The sequence below is a fragment of the Cervus elaphus genome, chromosome X (assembly GCF_910594005.1).
Source record: "Cervus elaphus chromosome X, mCerEla1.1, whole genome shotgun sequence".
Classification (NCBI taxonomy): Eukaryota; Metazoa; Chordata; class Mammalia; order Artiodactyla; family Cervidae; genus Cervus; species Cervus elaphus.
The window spans coordinates 162151449-162176769 of record NC_057848.1 but is presented as its reverse complement, the minus strand read 5'-3'; the positions used below and the strand labels follow the sequence as shown (position 1 = coordinate 162176769).

The following is a 25321-nucleotide window of genomic DNA, read 5'->3' as shown; positions in this document are numbered from 1 at the left end:
TGTGAATGAAAGGCATCCATTTTCTCCCAGGGGCGCCCACAGCAGTCTTTACGCAACCCTCCTGGGGCGGTGGCACTTTAAATCTACTTCTAAAAGGAAGGAGGCAACTTACACCTCACTCAGCAGGGCATGGTCGCTGGTGTTGGTGGAGAAGTGCTGCTCCAGGATCGCCACGGTGCCCGCCAGAGCCACGTGCCCACAGCCGCAGAACAGGGCGACCCCCGAGAAGCAGAGGATGGTGGCCACCAGCGAGGCGTAGGGGACTCCGCCCAGACACTTGATGCAGCATTCAAAGCAGCCTGGACCCAGGGGAGAGAAAACACGGCTGGTAAGGGTAAAACGCCTACGACTGACTTCATGAAGACAGCGCATTAACAGAAAAGGTCGACTCTTCCCTCTGCCCCGCATGCTCTTTGGGTAACAGCTCAACATCGCAGGGGCGAGGGGGAGCTGTCCTCATCTCATTCTGTGGGTTAGGGCCTGGGGGCTTCAAGGGGAAACACAGCTTAATTTGCTCGGGGTGTGTGGCAGAGCAGCTAAGTGACAAATGGTTATGGAGTAAGGCACAACTCTACCGCTTCCTGATTGACTGAGGATTGAGGTTAGGGGACCCCTGCTCAAGCGACAATGAGAAGCAATCACCCCACTAACAATGTCAGAACTGCAGTGAGGCTGCCATTCTATGAAGACAAGTGACCGTCAAGTTCCCCCCAGCCTCACCCTTACAGGGTTTCAGGTAGCTATTTCTCTATTTTCGCAGCAGCCAATGGCTTTCCCTGGCCTCTGACCTCCTGGGCAACCAGAAGAGTCAAATACAGTAATTACACTATTGCTGTGATCAGAAAAGTATCAAGGGAATCATTCTGGAAAGGGGGTGGGCATATGGGTCCCTAGAAGTACCAAGCCACCCAGATCCACTCAAATGGGCCCACTCAGGTTTCATTCATGTCAATATCAGAAATCAGCTCAGCTTTTAAATAAAAATGTTCCCCCAGAGTCAGGCAGCACAAGCAAGTTAATCATACTTGTCCCCCGAACCCACCTCCTCAGCTTCCACCTGCCCCCACCCAACGCACATGTTGAGAGTAAGAACCCAGAACTGGTGGGTGACGTTTAAGTACTTGGAGAGGGAAAAGGAACAGGGTTGGGGTGGGAGGGGACAAAATGAGCATCCATGAAGTGAAATGAAGGAGAGAGCCACAGTTCACGCTTCCTTCTTGAGAGAAATAAAACTCATTCATTTTTCAAATCAACTTTGACTTGAGATGTCCATAAAGACCTCCCCGGGGACTGAGTCAGGTGACATTTTCAGTTCGGAGACATTTTACGTTTCAGTGGAGCGGTGCAGGCCTCAGGATAATGTGGGTCCCTCTCCTGACCTCCCGTCCCTGTTTATACTATCTAGACCCTTAACTAAATGGCTTGTCAGGGAAATCGAACTCTGAATGCATTACGATGTTTAACAGCAATCAAGAGCAGTTCATGACTTCAGGGCAAGCACATTAAAGGTGGCTAAATTTCTTTCCCCCAAACAGCCTTTACAGTAGACAGGGAATGACTACCCAGCATGAAACACTGGAGCTAGGCCTTTCCATTTTGATGATCATTCCATGCTAAACTAGCGTTTGCTTAAACCTACCCTAGGAGGTAACCCCATCTCTCTCTTCAGTTCACTGGAAAACAAAAATGCCAGGCCCTCATAAGAAAGTGTTCTTCCTTTCATTTCAAAAGATGACCAGCTATTTTCGAGAAGACCAACCTCCCTGAAATGGATTGATGAAACCGCCCAAAATGGGACCCAGTACACAATATAGTTCAAGTCCACTAGCAAGTCAGTACCTTAAAGAGATTTGGATATGTGAGATTTGTGAACACAGATGACAGAGGTCAATCTCATTTTGTCCTATGACCTCCTAGCGGGTTGAAGTGAGGTAAGAGGAATGCAACTGAAAGTCCAAATCTCCAGGCTCCCAAACCAACAGCAACTAAAATTCCTGGCCTTGATGTATGTGTTGCATCATACGAGAGAGAAAATAGACCTCTTTTCTCTTGTGTTGTATCATCCCCACTTCTCCCATTCTCAGGCTCCACGATGAAGTTAGGCACGAGATGAATGCTTCCATGGCTAACAAAGTTATCTCTGGTCCTTATTGGTTAGAGATGTGTGGCCTTGAGACTGTGCTGGCCAAGATGGTGGCCACTGGGCACATGTGGCCGTTTAAATTACTCAAAATAAAAACTTCAGCTCTTCCTTTGCAGAAAGTCACATTTCACATGCTCAAGAGCCACATGGACTGGTGGCTACCATCTTGGACAGAACAGATACAGGAGATTCTCTCACTGGAGAACACTGCTGTTGTGGAAGATCAATTTTGACGTGCCACATACTCACTTTCTTGTGACATGAGCTAGGTTCTGAGTTTTACTTTGGATTTCATTCAGTCCTTTTTGAAGATCTAGGGGGTGATAAGCACTGTGGTTGGCGCTGGAAATACAAACATAAAATAAGATGTCTTCCTTCCTTGCCTTCAAGGAGATCAGTTAGATGAGTAACAATTTCTATGGCACACCATGATGACTACCAAGACAGAGGCTGCTGGAGGACCAGTGGATGGTTGGGTGGAGGAGAAGGATACAGAAGGACAGGAGGAAATATAATTCAAATCGGAGAGGGATCCTGAAAGGCTTTCTACAGTAAAACCTAGGGTGCCAAATACGTGAACAGCTGACATGGGGACACTGATACATAGTCTGATAAAATTTGAAGAAATCTGCATATTACTGTTGTACATTATCTTACTAAGCCTACATCCTTTCTCATCATCTGGGGCTAGGGTTAGGTGTTACAGTGCAGTACACTCACCCTTTAACAAGAGAACTCAACCTTCCAAATCCATGGTTGCAACTTCAAAACAGTCTTTCCTCCAAATGGGCTAGAGCTGTTTGCTTCTTTCAAAGGAAATGCCACAACTGTTCCGTGGCTCGAAAAAGACAAGGGGGGTCAGAAGGATGATGCTCTTCAGTCCCCAATTCACCACTAGATCAAGGCTAACATTTTCCTCCAATTTGTCTCTCTCATGGACTCCACACATCCTCATGCTGTAGGTCTAGTTCTAGAACAGCAGGGGAAACCAGAGACTCAAGACTTTCGGGATCACTTCAATGAAGCATACTCACTCAGCAGAAGCCAATGCTCTTAGGGTTTTGGTGGGTTTTATTTACGAACATAGAACTCTGGCTCCTGTAGAAGTCTCCATATTGGTCAGGGTTGTTGCATGTGCACACCTAAAACTTTTACGAACCCTGCTGGCCACCAGGAGCCGAAGCCTGTGAAATACATCCTGGGGAAAAATTACAGGAAATAATAGAACTGGATACAGAGCTTATTCTAGCATGGTTGACCAATTACCCACAAGGCTAAAACTGCATTTCTGGTGGATATCCAACCAGCTGTGAATGGATTGCTCCCCACTGTACATTTTCTGTCAGTCTAGAAGCCATCTCTCCCTACACTGTGTAACATATCTTTGAACACTGAGTAATTTGGTCATATGCCACACACTTATCCCAGAGGAACCAAGAGTGCTGCAAAAAGCTGGCAAGAAAAAGCTAAATATGTTTCTAAAACATGATATCAATACTGTTAGTGTCCTCACATTAAGAGCATTTCTGACCTATGGGTACATGTGTGGCAGAGGTAGGGGGTGGAGGCCATGGTGATGCTGTGCGCTCAGATTGGTCTCACAGGAGTACACCGGCACAGCCCCATGGGGTCTTGGGCTTACTATAATGCTCCGCTACTGCCATCTTGACATTCTTACTACTTTCTGCACAAGGGTGTCTGAATTTTCAATTTTGCACTTGGCCTACAAATTATGGAGCCAGTCCTGGGTGTACTTATGTGAGAGGAGACAGTAGGGGTTCTTCCTACTTTATATGCCCACTGTGGCATGCTTTTATTTCAGTGTCAGATAGAAACACAGCCTTGAAAGGCAGACGTCACCTTGCCTACCTATCACGTTGTCCTGAGCACAGCAACCGTCTCATGAGGTCAAATGCCCGGCATGTGGGAGAATTACTGGCTTCCCCTTTGCTCTGAGAGGGAGTAGGAATCACCCACTGTACTAACCCCAACAGAGCCAACGCTCCAGGTTCTGCTAAACCAGGGATCTGCAAACTAGAGCCTGTGGTTTTGTCAATAAAGTTTTATTGGAACACAGCTTACACCCCTTCATTGACAAATCACTGGCGGCTATTCCTACTCTACCAAGGCAGAGCTGGGTAGCTGTGACAGAGAGTGTGTGGCTTACAAAGCCTGAAACAGTTACTTTTTCCAGGAAAAGTTTGCAGACCCTTATCTGGAGGCAGACAGGCAGACTGTGGTCTGAAGACCAGGAGCACCAGCATCACCTGTGAACACGGGAAAGATGCAGAGTCTCGGGTCCCACCCTGGAACAACTGCATCAGAAAATCAGTGGTGCGGTGGGGTAGCCTGGCATCTGGGCTTTCAGACAAGTCCCACAGAGGCTCAAATCTGAGAACCACAGTCCTAACGAATTGCACCAGCTCTTCACGGTGGCAGCCTCACCAGCTTTCTTTTATTACCAGCCAAACTCCGTGATGATAAACACCAAACACCACGAAACGATTCCCGGCTTCTGGCCAAGCTGGAGTATCAGGGAGCTAGTTTATCCTCCGGCCTGAAACCACAACCAAACTGAACGAAACCTGTGCAACGATGGTCTTCAAGGTATTAGACAGCAGGCTGTGAAGGACCACCCCTGGCAAATGAGTCAATGATTAAGTTCTCAACAGAACCAAAGAATCCAGGTGAAACGCCCTGGGACATGTTTCAAAGACGCAGTTGGCATGGGGTCACCTGAAGGTGCAGCTCAGCTCTCACTGGAACAAGAGAAGCTCTTCCCCATAACCTTGCTGTTATCATCATCTCGGGTACTGGGGTTTCTTAAAGACCTGATTGAATGGAAGCTGTCAATTAGGCAGGGTGGTAACAGATATGGGTGAGGACAAGAGCACTGGGAGGGAGGGCACAGCTGTCCATTTATTCCATCTCATTCCATTAGCACATTCAATGCTCACCCAAGTGTCTCTGAGGTCTCACGTACTGGGCTGGACACTGGGGACTCGACAGCGAGCTAAGATAGGCGAGCTACATGCTAATGCAGTTTATAGCCCGGGGGAAAACAGACATTATCCAAATGGTGTGGGGCTCAGAAGTGCTAGGAAACAGCAGGGACTTACTCAGGCTTTTGGAGGGTGACAGGGGACAGCCTCCACAGCTTAGACATGAAGGGTGAGTTTGAGCTGAGGGATGGTTAGGAAGGGTGTTCCAGCAAACAGAAACTGCGTGAACAAAAGCCCTGGGGGGGAAAGGGCAAAGCGCTTTCCTGGGCATGGAAGATGATGCCAGAACAGAGAGAGTACGGGAGGAGGGTGGGGCAAGGAAGGCAGGAGGGGTCTAGGGGAGCCGGATGCACTGGAGGCTTTCCAGGCCACTCGAAGGGATCTGGACTTTAGCCTCAGAATCACATGACACCACCAAGCCTTTTTGACCCCGGGGAACAGACCGGGGCTTCGGAAGATTCCTCTGGCAGATGTGACAGAACAAAGCGGCCCTGGAGATGAATAGGAGCTCGCTGCAATGGTGCAGGCAAAAGAGGACAGGTGCTTGGACCAGGGCAAAGGCAGCAGAAGTGGAAGAAAGGGATGCGTCGGAGAGACGTTTGAGATGGCAAATGGGCACAACCTAATGTGAACTCAAAGGAGGGGTTGGGGATGGGTGCTGAGTACCAAGAGTGACTCCTCCATTTCTGCACATGGAACCCCATGGTGCTGTGCTGTTCCTTGAGCTGGGGTTGACTCAGGAGGGCTAGGCTTTGAGGACAAAGATGCCAAGTTTAACCCTCCTACACTGTTGGTGGGAAAGTAAATTAGTGCAGCCACTAGGGAGAACAGTGTGGTGGTTCCTCAAGAAACTAAACTGTATGATCCAGCAATCCCACTCCTGGACATATACCCAGACAAAATTCTAATCTAGAAAGATAACATGCTTCTCTATGTTCATAGCAGCACTGTTTACAATAGCCAAGACATGGAAACAACCTTAATCTCCATCGACAGAGGAACGGACAAAGAAAATATGGTACATGGATACAATGGAATACTACTCAGCCATGAAAAAGGATGAAATAATGCCATTTGAAGCAACATGAATGCAACTGGAACTTATCATACTAAGTGAAGTAAGTTTGAAAGAGAAAGACAAATACAATATTACTTATATGTGAACCTAAAATATGGCACAAAATGAACCTGTCTATGAAACAGAAACAGACTCATGGACATAGAGGTCAGACTTGTGGTTGCCAAGGGGAAGAGGCGTCGGGGAGGGAAGGACTGGAAGTGAGAGACTAGCAGATGTAAACTAGTATGTATAGGATGGCTAAACAACACGGTTCTACTGTATAGCACAGGGAACTATATTCAATATACTGTGATAAATCATAAAGAAAAAGAATCTTAAAAAAAAGAACGTCTATATGTATATAACTGAGTCAGATTTGTAGTTAAATGGGCACAGATTTTCCTGCATGAACTATGGAAATCCATGAGATATGGATTCACTTACATGACTATCCAATCTTCTTAATTATGTGTGCTTGCATGCTAAGTCGCTTCAGTCATTTCCGATTCTTTTGCAACCCCATGGACTGTAGCCCACCAGGCTCCTCTGTCCATGGGATTCTCCAGGCAAGAATACTGGAGTGGGTTGCTGTGCCCTCCTCCAGGGGATCTTCCCAACCCAGGGATCGAACCCGCATCTCTCATGTCTCCTGCATTAGCAGACAGGTTCTTTACCACTGCACCACCTGGGAAGTCCCTGTATTTCAATTAAAAAAATTGTTTTAAAAGATGTTGAGTTCAGTTTTAGACGTGCTGACTTTGAGGTGACCAGATTCCATCCGAAGGGAGATTCCAGGGGGTGATCAGACACGTGGGTCTGTAGCTCAGAAGAGCTGATGCTGGATGCTGTCAGCTTCTGGATCGCAGTGAAAACTTTCAGAGGTCAAGGAAAGACATGGGAGCGTTGAGCAGTTCCAAGTGCTTTAGACCCTTTCTTTTGCCAGGCATTGTCCTCGGACAAGCAGCAAGAGCTTCAGCAGGGAGCTTGGGGGAAATGCAGTCTCAGGCCCCACCCCAGACCAGTCGAGTTGGTGGAATCTGCATGAGAACAAGCCCCCAGGAGTGCATGTGGAAGTCTGAGAAGCCCACTGCCAGTCACCAGTCCAATCTGCCCAGCCCCAGGTGCGGAGCCCCGAGTCCCTGTGAAGTGCCCGCTTTTGTGTGCAGCCGTGTTTGGTGTTTTTTCCAAAGAGGAGGCCTGCTGGGCTTGGCCCTAACTCCAGTCACTTGCAAATCAAATGGCAAGTTCCAGGGGCCACAACGAAGAAAAACACAGTGTTCCAAGCTGTTCAGCCGCCTTGAAAAGAGTGCCACTAGAGTGTTTCTTCTGAGCCAAGCAAGCACTGTTAAGCTCAGATTTTTCACAACAAAGATGCTTTAGTGTCATACCACTGACAGGGTCTGAGAACACAGACCTATCCCCCCACTTCCCCCGTTCAGGCAAAGGACCTGGGCTTTGGGCTGTCCCCAGCAGGAGAAGTCGCAGGCCAGGCTTATTTTTTTTTTTTTTTTTTTTAAAGAGGGAGTTGGTGCCGAGTATCAGCAGCGCGCCATGCCATGCAAAGTGGATGCCAGATAAGCAAGAGCAATGCTTTTCTTGGATATTCCCATAAATCCACATGCTGAGTTTTCCCAAACTTCAAACCAGCAATGACAACGCTGGTGAACATGAACCAGAAAAGGGTAAAGAAAGCATTTTTTTTGATGACTGTGAACAACTCGTGGAAAAAACAAATCACTGCTAGGCTTTCTAGCGCATTTTACTAGTAATTCTCAGTGCCTCTCACCCGGCCCCCTGAACCTCCATTAGGTCAGTCAGGTCTTCAGCCTTCATTTAGCCAGTCTCTGCAGCTAAGGAGAATTTTCGGTTTTGATTTGCACAAAAACTCCAGTGTGCGTTAGTCTAAGATGGCTTAAATATAAACCGCACAGTAGGGAGAAAAAAAACAGGCCTCAATGCCTCTCCCTCTCAATGGCCATTTTGTCTCTGGCATCTCTAGAACCTTTTGTGCAGAACAACAGAAGAAAACTGGCTTTGTCCTCGGGCTTGCGGATGCCCGTTGCCATGGCTGGGAGCTCACAACGGCCCAGTCATTTGCCCCAAGTTGTCTGTGATCCTGGCTGCAGCTCTCATGCTGGCTCCCAGGAGGGCCGGCAGCAACAAGGGCTCAGATTCTTCCCCAGGGAATGAATGTCATACACACACCCTCAACTCACGACCCTTCTTGCCACTTTACTAACTCCTAATAATCCATCAAATTAAAAAGAAAAGAAGTCACCAAGGTTTGCAACTTTCAAACAACCAGCAGGAAAATGGAAGCAGAGAGAATCCTTAGTTAAGAGACATAAGATCGGACGGCAGGGCACCAAGGTTTCCCTGACTTAGTTCTCCACATGGAGTGAGTGTGCCCACGTCGGGGACATGGGGTGACATCCGAAGATACCTGGGGTTGTCAGGACTGGTGGAGGGGATACTCCTGGCTTTAGTAGGTGGAAGCCAGGGATGTTGCTCAATATCTTACAGGGCACAGGAGAGCCCCCCCAACAATTACACAACCCTAATGTCTGCAGCACCAAGGGGGAAGAGTCCTGAGAGTGCGTGCACACACGTGCTCCACAATGTTCACATCCCTGGTTTTCACCCGGGCACGATTCTGCCCCCAGGGGAGGTGTGGAGACACTGCGTCATCACAGCTGGGCAGGCGCTACTGGCAGGTAGCCGGTAGAAGTCAGCGATGCTGCTCACCACTCCACAGTGTATAGGACGGTCCCCATCCGAAACACAACAAAGAATGAGGCGACACCAAGGGTCAAGGATGAGAAACCCCGCTCTCAGGCTACCATATACCATCCTGGTCTGAGACACCAGCATGACCGCCAAATTCTACAATTAAAAAGGAGCAAAAGAGCTGAAAATAACCTTACTTTGTTTAAAAAATATTACAGAAAAGAAGTTCACAAATTTTGCTGCCCAAGAGAATTACCTGGAGCACATGGGAAAGCCCTGATGTCCAGACTTTACCCCAGACCAAATTAAATCGCAATTTTTGCAGGTGGGATTCAGGAATCAGAGGTTTTGCTTTTTTTTCCCCCCAGGTGACCTTAAGTTGGAGAACATGTGTTCTAGAAGAGACATCAGCCAACTGTGGCCTATGGGCTCAACTGGGCTCTCCACAGGGCCTGCGAACTCAGCATGCTTTTTTACATTTCGAAATGATTGTGAAAAAAACCCAAACTCAAAGAATAATCCTGCTTCGTGACACAAGTATATAAAATTCAAAGTTCTGTGTCCAGAAATAAAGTTTGACTGGAACATGGCCGAGCTCAATCCTTTCTGTACTGTATGTGGGTATTTTCAAGCTGCAAAGGCAGAGCTGAGTAGTTGCCAGATATTTACCATCTGGCCTTTTACAGGAAAAGTTTGCAGCTTGCCCTTCAAGAGCACTGGTTCTCCACCTTTCATGTACACATCAATTTCCAGGGAAACTCCTTACAATGCAGGGTCTCTTTAGGCAAGTCTGGGCCATCGCTCCTCACTGAACCTCCTCACTGAACCACAAGGGCAGAAAAGAGGGGCTCTCCAAGGGGGTGGGTGCAGCCTTGAGAGACCCTAAGACTCCGGAGGTGCAGGAGGCCCAAACTGTCTTCATGATAGCACTAGACAGTACCGACTTTTCCCCACTGTGTTGACATTTCCACAGGAAACTGCCGATGGCTATAGCACAAATCAGGCAGTGGCACCAAAGTGAAGGAATCAGCAGTTCATTCCTCACCACCACACACTCACAGGGAAAAAACAAGAGAGTTTCACTTTGATGTGGTTAAAAAAATTTATCAACTGCAATAAATCTACACACCCTTTTGAAGATTCTGTATAATGAAATGAGGACACATCCAGGACTTCTGTAGCATGCCAGAGCACGATGCCAAGTTCAAGTGCAACTGAGTTTCAAGCTGAACTAGCATCTTGTTTTCTGGCGGACAGCTGTTTTTTTCTTTAAAGAATGACTAACACACTATAGTTATTAAGACTTGGGAAGAAGACAGATGGCCAACAGGCATGTGAAACAATGCTCAACATCACTCACTAAACATCAGGGAAATGCAAATTAAGACCACAATGAGATATCACCTCATACCTGTCAGAATACTATCCAAAAGACAACAAATAACAAGTATTGGCAAAGGTGTGGAGGAAAGGGAACCCCTGTGGGCCGTTGTTCTCCATAGTGGCTGCACCAATTTACATTCCCACCAACAGTGTTTTCATGTTCTCTGGATAAATACCCCAAAAGTAAAACAGCTTTGGTTATATTGGTAATTCTATTCTTAATTTCTGAGTAATCTCCACACTAATTTGAAAAGATATATGCACCTCTGTTCACTGCAACATTATTTATAATAGCCAAGACATGGAAACAACCTATGCCCACTGATGGATAAATGGATAAAGATGATATAAAAACTACCATGCATGCATGCATGCTAAGTTACATCAGTTGTGTCCGACTCTTTGTGACCCTATGGACTGTAGCTCACCAGGCTCCTCTGTCCATGGGATTCTCCAGGCACGGATACTGGAGTGGGTTTCCATTTCCCCTGGTTCGATCCTGAACCCACATCTCTTATGTCTCCTGCCTTGGCAGGCAGGATTTTTACTACCAGCACCACCTGGGAAGCTCAAGAACTACCATATGATCCAGCAATCCCACGCCTGAGCATATATCCTGAGAAAACTGTAATTTGAAAAGACACATGCAACCCAATGTTCACTGCAGCACTATTTACAATAACCAAGGAAGGGAAGCAACTTCAATGTCCGTCAGCAGACGAATGGGTAAAGAAGATGTCATCATTCAGTTGCTAAGTCATGTCTGACTGTTTGCAACCCCACAGACTGCAGTACACCAGGCTTCCCTGTCCTGCACTATCTTGCAGAGTTTGCACAAATTCATGTCCACTTAGTGGTACATATATACAATGGAATACTACTCAGCCATTAGAAAGAATGAAAGAATGCCATCTGTAGCAACATGGATGGACCTAGACATTATCATACTGAGTTAAGTCAGACAGAGGAGGACAAACATTGTTAATCACTTATAAGCAGAACCTAATTTTAAAAAATGATACAAATGAACTTATTTACAATATAGAAACAGACTCACAGATTTCAAAAACAAACTTATGATTACCAAAGGGGAAATACGTGGGGGAGGGATAAAATAGGAGCTTGGGGTTAACATATACACACTACTATATATAAAATGGAAAACTAATAATGACCTACTGCACAGCATAGGGAACTGTACTCAATATTCTGTAATAACCTATATGGGAAAAAAATGTGAAAAAGAATGAGTATATGTATAACTGAATCACTCTGCTGTACACCAGAAACTAACACATTATAAACCAACTATACTTCAGTAATTTTTAAAAAGATGATATGATATATATCTTATGTGTATGTCTCATTAATACTACTCAGCTATAAAAAAGAACAAATTCTTGCCATTTGCAACAACATGGATGGACCTTGAGGGCATTACGCTATATAGGTTAAGTCAGGTGGAGAAAGACAAATAGCATATAATTTCACTCATATGTATAATTTAAAAAAAAACAAAAACAAAAAACAATTCACAGATACAGAGAACAGATTAGTAGTTACCAGAGAGGAAGGGGGTCGGGAGTTGGGTGAAATGGGTGAAGCGGGGGTCAACTGTTAGTCTGGTGATGGATGGTAACTAGATTTTGTGGTGGTGATCACTCTGCAGTGTACACAGATGTTGTATACAGATGCTGAATTACAATACTATACCTGAAACATGATACACACAGACATACAGACTTGGTTATCTGGCACAAATTTTCTTTAAAATGATGTAAATGACCTTGTCAACTTCAAAGAAAATAAGCGACAGTATCTGTTGCCAATCAATTTTGGAAAACTTGCACCTGTGAAAGGCCCAGCTTCCCAGTACTTAGAAGACTTCTTAATGAAATCAGTGGTGATGTTAATGAAATGTGACTTTTGGGATATGATATAATAAAATGTGTCAATACTTGGAAGATTTGTACCAGCCAGAGAACCGGTATTTTCCAAGTGACCAATGAAGGATGTTACAAAATCATTCTCTAATACACACCAATCAGACTGCAAGGGAGAGCAATAGATTTTAATGGAATGGAGTAGAAAAAGTTCACTAATACAGTTTCAGATTCCACATTATCAATAATCTTTAAGAAATCACCACTTGCTGGATTTTGGTGTATTATCAAGGAAGAGTTCCACAAATACATGAAAAGGCCATTAAAATATTCCTCCCTTCTCCAACCACCTATCTGTGACAGACTGAGTTTTCTTCATACACTTCAGCAGAAACTAGATGCTCCAAGATGCCTGTGAGTGAATGCAGAGGCAGATGTAAAGGTAATAGCTGTTGAATATTAAGCCAGATATTACAGAGATTTGAGAAAATATAAAACAGTGCTACTCTTCTCACTCAAGCTTTGCCTTGTTTGGGAAGAGTTATCTTTCTCAAACATTATTTTTGTTACCAGGTAATGGGTTTATTAGTAATATTTTAAATAAATAAGTTCATTATTTTTTAAAGGGTAAAATATAATCTATTTCTGAGGTCAAATACTAATAAAGAACCTATAAAAATAAATTATATAACTTTTAACTTCTATGATGAAAATATTACTTAAGTAATATCTTAGTTATAATTTCTAATACAAAAATACCTAGAGATATAACCCACATAAGCAAAAGCTTTCAGGGAGGGTCTTCAATTATTTTTAAGAGAGTAAAGGGACTTAGCAGCCCAAAGTCTGTAAACCCCAAATGGTAAACTGGTATATACTATTAAGAAGGTATCATGAAAAAAAAAAAAAAAAGAAGGTATCATGAAGTCAGTGGACATGGGAGCTTCCTGTTAAAGACCTAAGTAAGAAAACACCCACAAAGATAGGTTGCTTCCCAGTTCTCTTATGACCTTCTTAGAGTCATTGACATACAAGTCCAACTGTATAATGCCAAGAAAACTGAAACTATTTTTAATGATATAAAGAGAATTGTTTTTTGGGATATCCTTCTAAAACCTGGTCCTAAAGTCTGTGAAATCAAAAATTTTCATTTTTGTGGCATGTTGTGAAACATCTCAAAATTGATGAGCCTCTCACATTTGCAATATGGCTTGGGCAGTAGAAGATAAGCAATCATAGAAAAGGAAAGCTATGTTCATACAGTGAGAGTAAAGTTAAGACACAGATGCTTGTTGGTCCCGTCCTTCACCTTCTGTGGGGACTGGCTTTGGTTTTCCTAAAGACCATGTGTGTGCTCTTAGCCTAGTTAAGTGGGGAGCAAAGAACCAGGGAAATCTAGGCAAGCTGGGGATGCGTGTGTGCTTGCTCAGTTGTGTCAGATTCTTTGGAAAGCTAGCTCTAAATCTAAATGACAGAGGTTTTAAAAGCACGGAGATATGTGGGGTGTTCAGGAAATTTGAGGCACCCCTGCAATACTAAGCTTTAGCAACACTCAACCTCCTCGACCATCTAGGTTACAGTGTCTATGTGTTGTTGGATTGCACTGAGTTCAGTGAGTGTCTATTGAATTGCTGCTATGTGCAAGGCACCGTGCTGGGAGCTGCAGGGGTTTGGTTTGCTTTGGAGTGGGGTGAGGGACACGAACACAGCAGAAATATTCAAGTAGAATGAAGAGCGAAGTGACTCAGGGACATGGGGAGGGAGGTAGAGACATCTCCTTGGCTTAGTGTGGGGAGCTTAGGAAGGGGCGTGTGGGTGGCAGTGGTGTAGACAGGCCTTTAAGAACAGAAGGATCCTGTGGTTAGGACAGATTGACAAGCATGAGTGAAGAAGAACAGGACTGATGTGGTTAGGCGCCAGTAGGGAAACTTGAGGGCGTGTGGTGGAGTTTGTCAAGGGCATTGGGACATTGTCAGGAGACAAGCTAGAGAGGCAGGCAGGGCCCTCCTGCGGGGAGGCCTCTGAGCCAGCCTGCAGCCCTGGGTGCTTCATTTTGCAGGCTGTAAAGAGAGAGGGAAGGTTTGTGAACAGGCGAGTGACATGATCCGGGGTGTGCTTTTAAGAGACTAATCTGGTGCTAGCGTGTAGGCTGAATTGCAGTGGGTGCAAACTAAACTCTTCCACTGTGGGTGGTAGCAGAATGAGTCTTTTTGAGTTTTATTCAAAGGGTGCAGGGTGTATTCAATGAAGGCAGAAAGGGTAAAAATCAGACAAAGCTTGGAGCTGTGAAGCAGTCAAAGTCACACAGCATTTTACAGGCATGGCTCTGTGAGAAAACACGAGAGAATATATGTGAACAAATTTTTTTAGGGGCCATTCCAGAAAATATCAACTCACCCAGAGACAGAGGACGAGTTAGTGGTTGTGTGGGAAGAAAGGGCTTACAAAGGGACCCGGGGGATTGGCAGACATGTCACCATCTTGTTTGTGATGCTCATTTCATGGGCACATATGTATGTCAGAGCTGATCCAACAGGTCACTTTACATGTATGCAGGTTGTGCATATCGACTGTAACTCAAAAAGTTTTTAAAAATTACCTTCTTTTTCTTTTCCTTTTCAAGATATGCTTCTTAAGTTCAATTTTTACAAAAGATGCTAGTAATGGTAAAAGGTTACAAGTCCCTTTTGGAAACTAAGGATTGGCAGCAAAAGTCAGGAGCCTTATCAACTATATCAACCTGGGTGGTATGGGCTGGAGGGGGCGGGGAAGATATCCTACAGCTACAGAACCTATGGGCTAGTTGGTGACAGGAAAGTGTAGGGGCTACTGTCATTAAGGAAAGAAGCCAGTGCTTTAAGGAGACACATGATGCATTTCCATTTTGAAACGTTTATACAGCTTGCAACAGGTAGCCTTCTAAGACACCCCCGATGGTCCTCACCTCCTGATATTCATACGCTCCCCCAGAGTGTGGGCTAAACCTAATGACTAGCTTCCCTGTTAGGTTTCAGAAAACTGACTTCCATCTTCCTAGCACTCTCTATCTTGCTGGCACACTCTATCACCCACTCTGTCTGATGAAGTCAGCTGCCATGTCATAAGGGACATATGGGAAAGCCTACATGGCAAAGAATCAAGGGAGGTCTCGGGCCAAGAGCTAGTGAGTAGCTGAGGCCCTCAGTTCCATAGCCTTTGAGGAACTGAATCCTGACAACAACCACAAAAAATGATCTGGGAAGTGGATTCTTCCATGGTTGAGCCTTCAGATAAGACTGCAGCCCTGGCCAATGCTTTCAGTCACAGCCTTGTTAGAGACTCAGAGACAGCTAAGCAGAGTCCAGATTCCTGACCTACAGAAATTGAGATGATATACATTGTTGTTCCTGACTATTGAGTGTAAGATTAATCTGTCATACAACAATAGATAACTAATACACAGCTTCAGCTCTGGTATATGCCTGCAGCTCTACAACAGAATCTTTAAAGCATTTTTTAAAAAATGCAATGACACAAAGATGCAATGACAATCTTAAAACATCAAGAGAAGTTTGCTTCAAATTCACTGTCTGCTAGGGATGAGGTGATTTGGCTTTGGGCATCTTGATAGAAAAATGTATATAAGTTGCCTTTCGATTTCAAGCTTATGCTGCCCTTCAGAAAGGTATTTTGACCTGAAACAATACTTTACCAAAGATGTTATCATGAGGAACTATTTTCTCCATTAAGATTTTGATCCTCCACATATACAGTAGTGGTGGTCAGACTTCAGTGTGGCTCTGAATTGCCTGGGGAGCTTATCAAAACATATCAAATTCCTGGGACCCACCCCAAAGGGGGAATCTGGGAATCTGAATGTTTAACCAGCATCCTTGGTGATTCTTTTACCTAACACAGAAAATAAAACTCGCTAAAGTATAACAAATGGAGTAATAGATGAAAACAGCCCATAGTATCTATTTAACAGGACTTGGTTTATTGTGGGAACACTCAGAAAAGGGCTTGTAAGAGGCCAAAGGGGCTGAGCTTCCAGAAAGAGCCAAGGGACCCTCTGAAGAAGGACTGAGCTTTAGTCTAAAGCTTGTGAACAACCGGTACCCCAGGGAACAAGGATTCTGGAGCCTGGAGAGAAGAAGGTGAGGGGTCTTGGATGGAGATTTTAGGAAACTGAGTGACTAGCAAAATGTGTAGGTCTTGCCTACCATAAGTGACTGGATTTATAACGAGTGCTAAGAATACAATTACTCTAAGTCAGGGGTTGGCTTTTTTTTTTTTATGGAAAGGGCCAGATAGTAACTCTTTTTGGCTTTGCAGAGCATATGGCTAAAACCACTCAATTTTGCTGTTTTTGCAGGAAAGCAGCCACAGACAATCTGTAAATGAATGGCCATAGCTGGTGCTAATAAAACTTCATTCACCAAAACACAGTTGCGATTTTTACGTGGTGAAACACAGTTGTGATCATCAGCCTGGTCTAAGCCAAGTCCTCACAGTTGTCTTAAGACCACAGAAAAGACCTGTTTTGCTCCTACTGGCCTGACATTTCACCACTAGTTACTCCTTGGGGTGAAAGCACTGACTCTGGAAGTTACTAGATAAAACACAAGCTGCTCTCCAAAGTCTCATCCAACCTAGATGACTCAGACTTCCAGAGCTTTCTGCTTCCCAGTGCACAAGCCATTTTACAAAAGCTTTTGATAGATCTAGAAACACATGGGTATGGGTATATGTGTGACCTATTTGTGAGTGAACAGGACCCCCAAAAGAACACAGCTTGGGGAGGTAGGAAGACTAACCTCTAAAAGCAGACTTGAGCTGCTTCCCAATGTCTCCAGTTAGCTCTCTGTGGGGCAGGCAAAAGAGTTCAAGACAAAATTAATTTTAATTAACTCAAACTGAAAACATACAACACAGGGGGGTATTATAAAGGTAACGAAGATCAGATGTCACTGTTTCTAAGAGACTATAAATTGTTGCTTTGAATAATCCAAGTCAGTTTCTCTAAAACCAGATGCTTTACCTAACCGAAAGGCCCAGATAGACACTTGGTTCTGGCTGATCTGCCTTTCATCTCTGCTTTCTTTGTCTGCTGAGCTGAGGAATAGACACAAGACCAAAAAGCAAAGGGAGTTCTGTATGTCACAGACACAGTGGCAGCCACCACTACATAATTGAGTGCTAAGTATATATCAACAGTATAGCCGATAAAAAGTTGAACATTTGTAAATGAAAAACTCTATATATATGACTGACATAATAGCCTTTGGTAAATAAGTTATAAAATAGTTACCTGCCCTCTACTGGCACATTTTTGGGTGAAAACTGCAGGTAATTTGAAAATGGAATAAATAATCCACAGCAGAAAACAAAACGCAGAGAACTCTTTAAAAACTCAGAAGTATTATGGCATGAACCTGGGCTAGAACATGCTTGTACTGTGTCCATTGTTCACCTGCATTTAACCTGAAACAACTTCAATCATAGGCAGCCGTCAGACATACACACTGGGGGCTTCCCCTGGCCACAGCATTACTAAACTGAGAATGCTTCTCCAGCCAGACTCCAGGGAACAGTTGCCCTGCCCAACAACCCATACAACACCATCAGACCCCGGGCTATAGTCCACAGACGACCAGCGACAGAGACCAAAGATGCACACAGAGAGATTATGGGTTCCCCACCTTGAAATACAGTTCAAGTGTTTTCAGAAAAGGCCTTACAACTACAGGTTAGGACAGTGTGACAAGACAGTCTAACACCAAATCCAATAGCATTTCCCAGGACTCTCATATCCCAAGTGTCACTCTATAGAGTGGATCCACGACAGAGAAGTCCCAGACTAAGGGGCCAGAGGGAGAAAGGCTGGGGATATCAAGGGGCCTGCCTTCTCAGGTCACACCTGGGCAGATAGGAGGAGCCCAGCAGTGTGACCTGATGCACAGTACTGAGCAAGCAGGACTGTTGGTATTTAGCGAAGTGTTGAGCAGGAAGTCCCCGTGTTGGGATTTCCATGGCTGCTCAGGAATCTTGGCCATGGAAATCCCAAAACGGGGGCTTCCTGCTCAAAACTCGGCCAAATACCAACATTCCTCATGCTCTCCCCACACCTTTGGTTCTAGTCCATATGTGAGAGGGTGATCTCTTTGGACTTCTGGAATTATCTACAGCCATCTGAGTCCAAGCGTCAGGGCCATTAGGATTTGTGAGCTGGCCAGAAGGGGCTTCCCTGCTGGCTCATTGGTAAAGAACCAGCCTGCCAATGCAGGAGACGTGGGTTCAATCCCTGGGTCGGGAAGATCCCCTGAAGGAAGGCATGGCAACCCACTCCAGTATTCTTGCCTGGGAAATCCCATGGACAGAGGAGCCTGGAGGGCTATAGTTCATAGGGTTGCAAAAGACTTGGACATGACTTAGTGACTCATCAATGACAACAACAGGAGGGGAACTGGAGACTGCTGAAGGGAGTGGCTTTTGTACCCCTTACCTGGTAGACTGAATGCAGAACTACACAGATTTACCAGTGTCTGAATAGTCATTCTTGGTCTTTTAGCTTACAGCTGTATTAGGTGACAGCACCTTACATGTCACTGGATTATATTCAAGAAGATGACGAGGGGCATTTGAGAACTTCTCCCAACTCCTATTAACTGCTTTCTCCTCGCTTTCTCCAGAAGGAGACAAGCCGGTCCCATTTTCACTGCCCCATCCTCCACTCTCATTCACCACGATTTTAAACAAGGAAATAAGAGGAGGCACATTTTCAGATAAGTAGCTAAGAGAATCCAAGGTCACCGGCCTTTCAAACTCACCAGGACTCAGTGCATTAGCGACTGGCAATTCTTACACCTACCTCCCCATAAAGAGAGACAGAAAGGAGAATGGACACTTGAAGCAATTCTCTTCCATCTTTTTGAAACACAGTGATTTCTCAAACGTTTGAGGGTAAATCCACGTCTTCAATTCCTTCCTCTGTCTTCTCCATTCTTGCTTTTGGACCTTGCTCTCAATTAGTGCTTCTCGAACTGCATTATGCCCAGGAAACATCTGGAAAGTTCTGAAAATGCAGACTCAGATTCAGCAGGCCTCAGGTTGGACCTGAGACTGCATTTGTAACAAGCTTCCAGGGCATGCTGATCCTGGTGGCCCATGGACTGCACATGGAAGAGAGGATCTGAATTCTCTCTGATGACACTGACTGAAGCCCTTGTGACAACCTGCAGTCGCCTGAACCATGCCCTACACGCTAAGCACAATATTCCATCGAACACAACTGAAGCCCAAAGGGCTCCTCATTTCCCAAGTGCCACTGCCTCAGGCCTAGGTCCCCAAGGCAGTGTCACCTGAGGTGGCCCTTGTGGCCACCCACCCTTTGATTTCCTGGAGGCCCAAAGAAGATGTGGATGCCACCTGGTCAAAGAAGTTAAACAATTTAAAAAGAAGAAAGAAGTACAGATGGTGAAGGATTCACTAGCCAAGTGCTAAAAATATAACTCCACAGAGAAGTTTCACCCAAAAAGGAAGATGGGAAATGACTGAGGCAAAGGAAACTGGAAGCACCTTGACGTCCCTCATGGGGAGTAAGCAGTTCAGGGAGAGGAGGTCTCTGCCACAGTGCCTGCATTTTCCTTTGGCAAAGATCTACCCGTTGGCGTGGACCAAAACCTCTTCCCACTGTCTGTCCCCCACTGGAAAGAAACTGAGAATTCTGCAAAGGGGGGAAATAAAAGACACAAGAGCCATATGGAATCGTCTATTTTTTCCCTCACACCATCTGGTTTGGGATCTAAGCACAGAATGGCAACTGTGCTGACTGAGGAGACAGCAAAATCTCTGGGCCACTGGGAAGGCGACACCATGGCTAGGTTCAGTCCCTCCCTCTGGAGATTTTCTTTCTCCCCCTCCGACAAGAACTTGCTTGATCCTGGAATTCTCACCTGAAACACCACCAGCAATGTGATTAACTATTAGCATTCTACAGTTTCTCATCATACCACTCCAGAATTCCCAAACCTCTGAAAACTAAGGTTGGTTTCTTTTGGGGGATGGGGTGGGGGTGGAGTTCATCTGGCAGCCAAACTCGTTCTGCTCTGAATTCCCTTGATATCCAAAACTGACCTTGAATGGCCCAGAGGCTGTTTGCAGATGTCATTGACCTGAGTCCAGCACTCCAGAAAGATCCATGTGTTGCACTTGAGGGGCGCACCTGGATCTTGCTGGGGACATGGCAAGTGCACACGGTATGTGTGCCACATCACTTTTCAAAAGCCCCAACTCTTCTGAATTCTTTTTTTTTTTTTTTTTTTAATTTTTTTATTAGTTGGAGGCTAATTACTTCACAACATTAAGAATTTAGCCCCAACCGTTACAGACAATGTGGAGAGCTTCTTGTCATGTTAACAAGTACTGCCCGTTCTCTTTCCCTCCCTGCCATTCAATTGTACATATTTTCCTTTTCAGAGCAGGGAGCAGGGGAGGCTTTTGAGCTAAGTTTACATAGAAAATTCACCTTTTAAAGTGTACGATCCAGTCTGGTTTTGAGTCAATTTACAGCGTGGTGTAACCATCACCACAATCGAATTTGAAAACAGCTCCATCACTCCATAAAGGATCCTTGTACCCTCAGCAGTCACTCCCCAATGGTGCCTCCCCCAGTCTCCAGCAAGCACTCAGCTATTTTCTGTCTCTCTGGATTTGCCATTTCTGGACATTTCATGTCAGTGGAACCCTGCAGTATTTGCTCTCATGTGTCATCTTTGACTCAGCATCCTGTTTCTGAGACCCATCTGTGCCAGTGTGTAGTATGCACCCTTCATTCCCTCTCATCGCCACACAGTATTCCACTGTATGGATATATCATGCCTAATGGCAATTTTTAAAAATCAAGCTTCTAGAACCTTCCATCCTTCAAAGGCTCCAAGAGAACAAATGTCTGGTTGCATTTCTTGCTCATCTCTTCAAGCCGGCACTACACAGGCACACAGAGCTGGTGCCTAACGGCCAGAGATGGAGTGAAGGAATTTGTCACTCAAGGCAGAGAACTAAATCCAAAGACAGATTTTGTGTTAATTAACATGAAGTCACAATTCAGGTTTTAAGGAAAAAAAGTTTTAATTATTAAGTGAATGACGGGTGCTATGACTTTGTAACTCAGTGTAGGTCTTACATTGTACCTCCAGATTGCTCTTTCTAGACTTTTCGATTCTATGCTGTCATTTCTGATTTATTCTTGCAGAAGTTAAGACATTTTGGATGAACGACGCTATGGGTTCACACAGAATTCCAGCAATAACTTGAAGCCTGGTGTGTTTCTCTGACCCACCACCATCCCTTTCTATTCCCATTTTAAGTAACTTAAAACCACTGAGTCTTAGCTCTGTGTGGACTTCAGGGATGTGGAGGGTGGGTGTGCATATCGCTCAGGTTTCTCCCCTTCCAGGTCCCCAGAAGGGCTGATGCACAGTTCACTCCGACTCAGCACTTAGATGTTTTGAGAGGCCAGTGTTCCTCTGAACAAGGAGGCTAGAGATTGGACCCCATGGACCTACCCGATGGGGTCAAGTACCCAAGTATATGATCCTCATTTCATGGGCTCTGAGTTTTCCTTCTCAAAGGTAACAGACTGATGTTAATAAATCAGAGGGCTGAAGAGCCATGTGGCCAGAGAGATGTTTGGGGCCACTGACAGCACTCTCAGAGCCCAGGCTCCTCAAATGTCCCAGCTCAGTTCTTGGACCCATGATAGGCACGCGTGACTGCCCCACCCCATTGGTGGTTCAAATATTAGACATTTCATGCTTAACCCCAAGGCACATCTCATTGTACCTTGCTCCCTTTGAGAAGAAGAGATGAGGAGGAAAAGAAAACAGGGAGGAGGGAGAATAAAGAGGGGAAAGATGGGGTGGAATGGAGAGGAAGAGAGAAAAAGATGATGAAAACAATTTTAAAGGGCCACTTCCACCCCAGCCCCTGTGAACAAATGAATGCATTAAGCAAAACAGAAAACAGCACCAAACCAAAAGAGCTATCACAAATCATATTAAAGATAACAGTTGAGTTGCTATGCGAATGCACCCCGAGGCTGTATTTACCTGGACTGCTCAAGGGGTTAGCCCTGTCCCCCAGGGTTGGCACGGGACGGTACTGGTGGTTCTTTGAGCCTGGGTACATCCAGTGGTACCTGCCAATTTCCATTTCAGCTCTGCTGTTCACTGCCAATTTCAGGTGGCAAAGAGTCAGTGTCTCTATCTCCAGCAAAGATTCTACATCAGCATTTTAATGTATTCTTTTACCATATAATTACAGGAAACGACGAATACACAAAATACGCTATTGAACTGCAACCTTTCAGTACCATCTTATCAACTCGGCATGATACGCTGAGAACATTAGCGTCTCCTCCTCCATTTTTGAATTTAAGTTGACAAAAAAAAAATCACCAATATTTTCTTTCTCTATTTTCTCCATCTCCTCCCAATCCTCCTAACCCCTTCGAATGCTCATGTTGGGCAGACACTGTTGATAAGGAAAAGCTGGCTTCTTACCATTGTATTTTTTTTCTTTCTGTTCAGTTCACTTTCAGACCCACAGAGCACAATCATTATTGTAGCTACATAAGTGAATGTGAATCCAGGCTTCCTCTAATGGTAGCTAGTTCCAGCCAATAACCCCATGGTCTGCTGAATCTTAGGTGACACTCCTGTCCTCCCAATGACATCGGCAGTATTCTCTGTCATCTCATCTAAGCTCAGGACTTCAGAGTCTAGAATGTTCCACATTAAATCTTGTTCCGGTGATCTCCCAGTGTCTTGACAGAGAAAGGGCTGTGGGCATTGGGCTTGAAGCACTGCTTCCTCACACACAAGGTGACAAGCGGCCTCCTGGGGACTCAAGTAGGTCCCAACTGGTAATCTGACTATATCTCATACTTCTTAGGGAAGTGGACAGAAAACTATCTACCAACTTGCCTGACACAGAGTCAGATGCTGGTAACTGTTAGCTGAATTACAACCTTGAAATCTCAAGAGACCATAAGGTCACTATGGCCAGTTTCTAGCTGAGAATCCTATCAAACCTAATGATGGGTTACGGCTTCCAGGGTGCCACAAATATTTAAGGATTAAACAAATGGTGCTGACATTGATGTGGGGGAATTATTCCATCAGAAGAGCACATTATAATGCCCCATCGGGCATCTTAGACCACTGAGGATAAGGACTAAGTAAACCATCACATGGTAAGGCAAAAGAACGAATGCCCTGAGCAGATCCACTGAACACCTCCCCAGCCATTATGAAACCCAACTCTGCTCTCCACAGTCTCTGAAAACTCTCGTGGTATTTCCACTTGGGAAGTGGAGACCTATGTTTCTAGGTGGTGTTTTACGGCAAATTTCCTTGGTTCTGTGATAAAGTAATGTTTTTTAGAGACATTTAAGGAGAGTTAAAGGCTTTTAAAGACATTTGAGAGGGGAAAAAGGATGTGAGGACAAGATCAGAACCACATAATGGAAGTATTTTTACTGCTGCTGACTCTGTTGTTAAATGGAGATATGTGCTATAGTGTGCTGGGTACCACCCAAAGCATGTTACACCTGTTCCCTCAGGAATTTTTTTAATGCAAAGTGTTAAAGTTTTTGTTTTTTTTTAAACTATGTGTAACACAGGCAAAACTACTTAAGTCAATATGTTTATAAGGAATGTCACATGCTCTGATTCTGCCAATCACTTTAGTCCTTCCAAGGTTTGAGTCATAAGTTTCAAGACAGTCCTTTCAAAAAGAATTTCTGCTCAGTCCATGATTGTTATTCCAGTCAGTCCACAATTTCTTTAGTTGGGTGTCTTTGATCTCCAATAGAATATTGGACACACTTCAAAGTTTCCCACCTGGAATCATGGGGATCTGATTTCCTCAAGCAATTTATTTTAGGACCTTGTTTAGGGTCAGAGGAGATGGATCTGCCTTGGCTGTGAAATTTAGGTGGCCTCTACACATGCATTAGGTTTAAATCAGATACCTTCCTAAGTGATCACAGCTTAGAACATTTGGGATATGCCAATACATAAGATAAAAACAGTCTGACTGTTACCATTACCTCAATCATTTAAGATCAAGGTATTTGTCACAACCATCCTATGAAGGAGGTACTATTATTCCTCTAGCTTTACAAATGAAGAAGCTAGGGGCAACTGAGAGTTAAGTTATTTGCCCACGATCACACAGCTGGAGGGGAGGAGCCTGTGCGTAAATGTGGGTGATGTGACTCCAGAGGGTAGGTTATCCAACTGTGGCCTGTGCTGTCACTGTTTCTACTCTTTTACTGAGGTCTGTCTGGAGGTAAGCTGTGCTTCTGTGCATCAAGATGTATTTCAGATCCCAAGCTCCTGATGCTATTTCAGGGTTCTTAAAAGTTCTGAACTCTCAGCCTTTCCTGCATTTAGAGTTTTGGTTTACTCTTCAGGGGAGTTTCTCTCACACCATGGGTTGTGCTATATTCTCCAAAAGCAGGGACCGGTGGAAAGAACTAGGAGATCAAGTCATACTCCTGGTTAAAGTGGCTATAAGCCCTCTATGTCACCCTCAAGCATGAGGATTCCCAGTAGCTCGATCACTTCTATCTGAAAAGTTTTCATCCTCCTTTCAAAAAATTTCTCTCTCCAAGTCCAACACACAGCAGGTGCCCAATCCATGTCTGCCAGATAAATAGTTGGCTGAATGCAAGAGAATATCCTGGGACCCTGTGGCTCAAGCAATGGGTCTCTAGGTCCCCAACCCCACCCACAACCACACTGACCTCACCCAAGGCAGGGTAGGCAATTCAGGAAATGTCTGTCAAGAACTCATCCCTTCTCTGCCCACATCTCCTCATGTGGGCAGTCAGGCACAGGCTGCTTGGCAATGACAATGAAAAACCATGCACTGCCCAACACTAATGTGTTTTCTGAGTAAAGCGGCCATGCCCAAGACACTCAGTTCAGCATTCTTCCTCTTCCTGTAGGTGTGGAGATGGGGTCAGTTAAGTGGGTGACAAGGCCTCTGGACAACAATTCATCTTTCCACACGAAGGGAAAGAAAACCCTCTATTTTGTATCTCTGAGCCAAACTTAAAGATAGTAAGTATCAAATT

The 25321-nt window shown here is 44.8% G+C and overlaps 1 protein-coding gene across 5 annotated transcripts in view; it reads right to left on the bottom strand.

Moving 5' to 3' along the window:
- The window catches only part of GPM6B (glycoprotein M6B), a 157356-nt gene that overhangs the window by 11603 nt on the left and 120432 nt on the right, over positions 1 to 25321 (bottom strand). For 3 of the 5 annotated variants that reach the window (XM_043896779.1, XM_043896777.1, XM_043896778.1), the window contains exon 2: positions 113 to 299. In XM_043896779.1, coding sequence (XP_043752714.1) covers positions 113 to 299 — 187 coding nt within the window. Of the gene's footprint in view, positions 1 to 112; positions 300 to 22286; positions 22407 to 25321 lie in introns of all 5 variants that reach the window. The other 2 variants (XM_043896775.1, XM_043896776.1) reach the window with 1 other exon arrangement.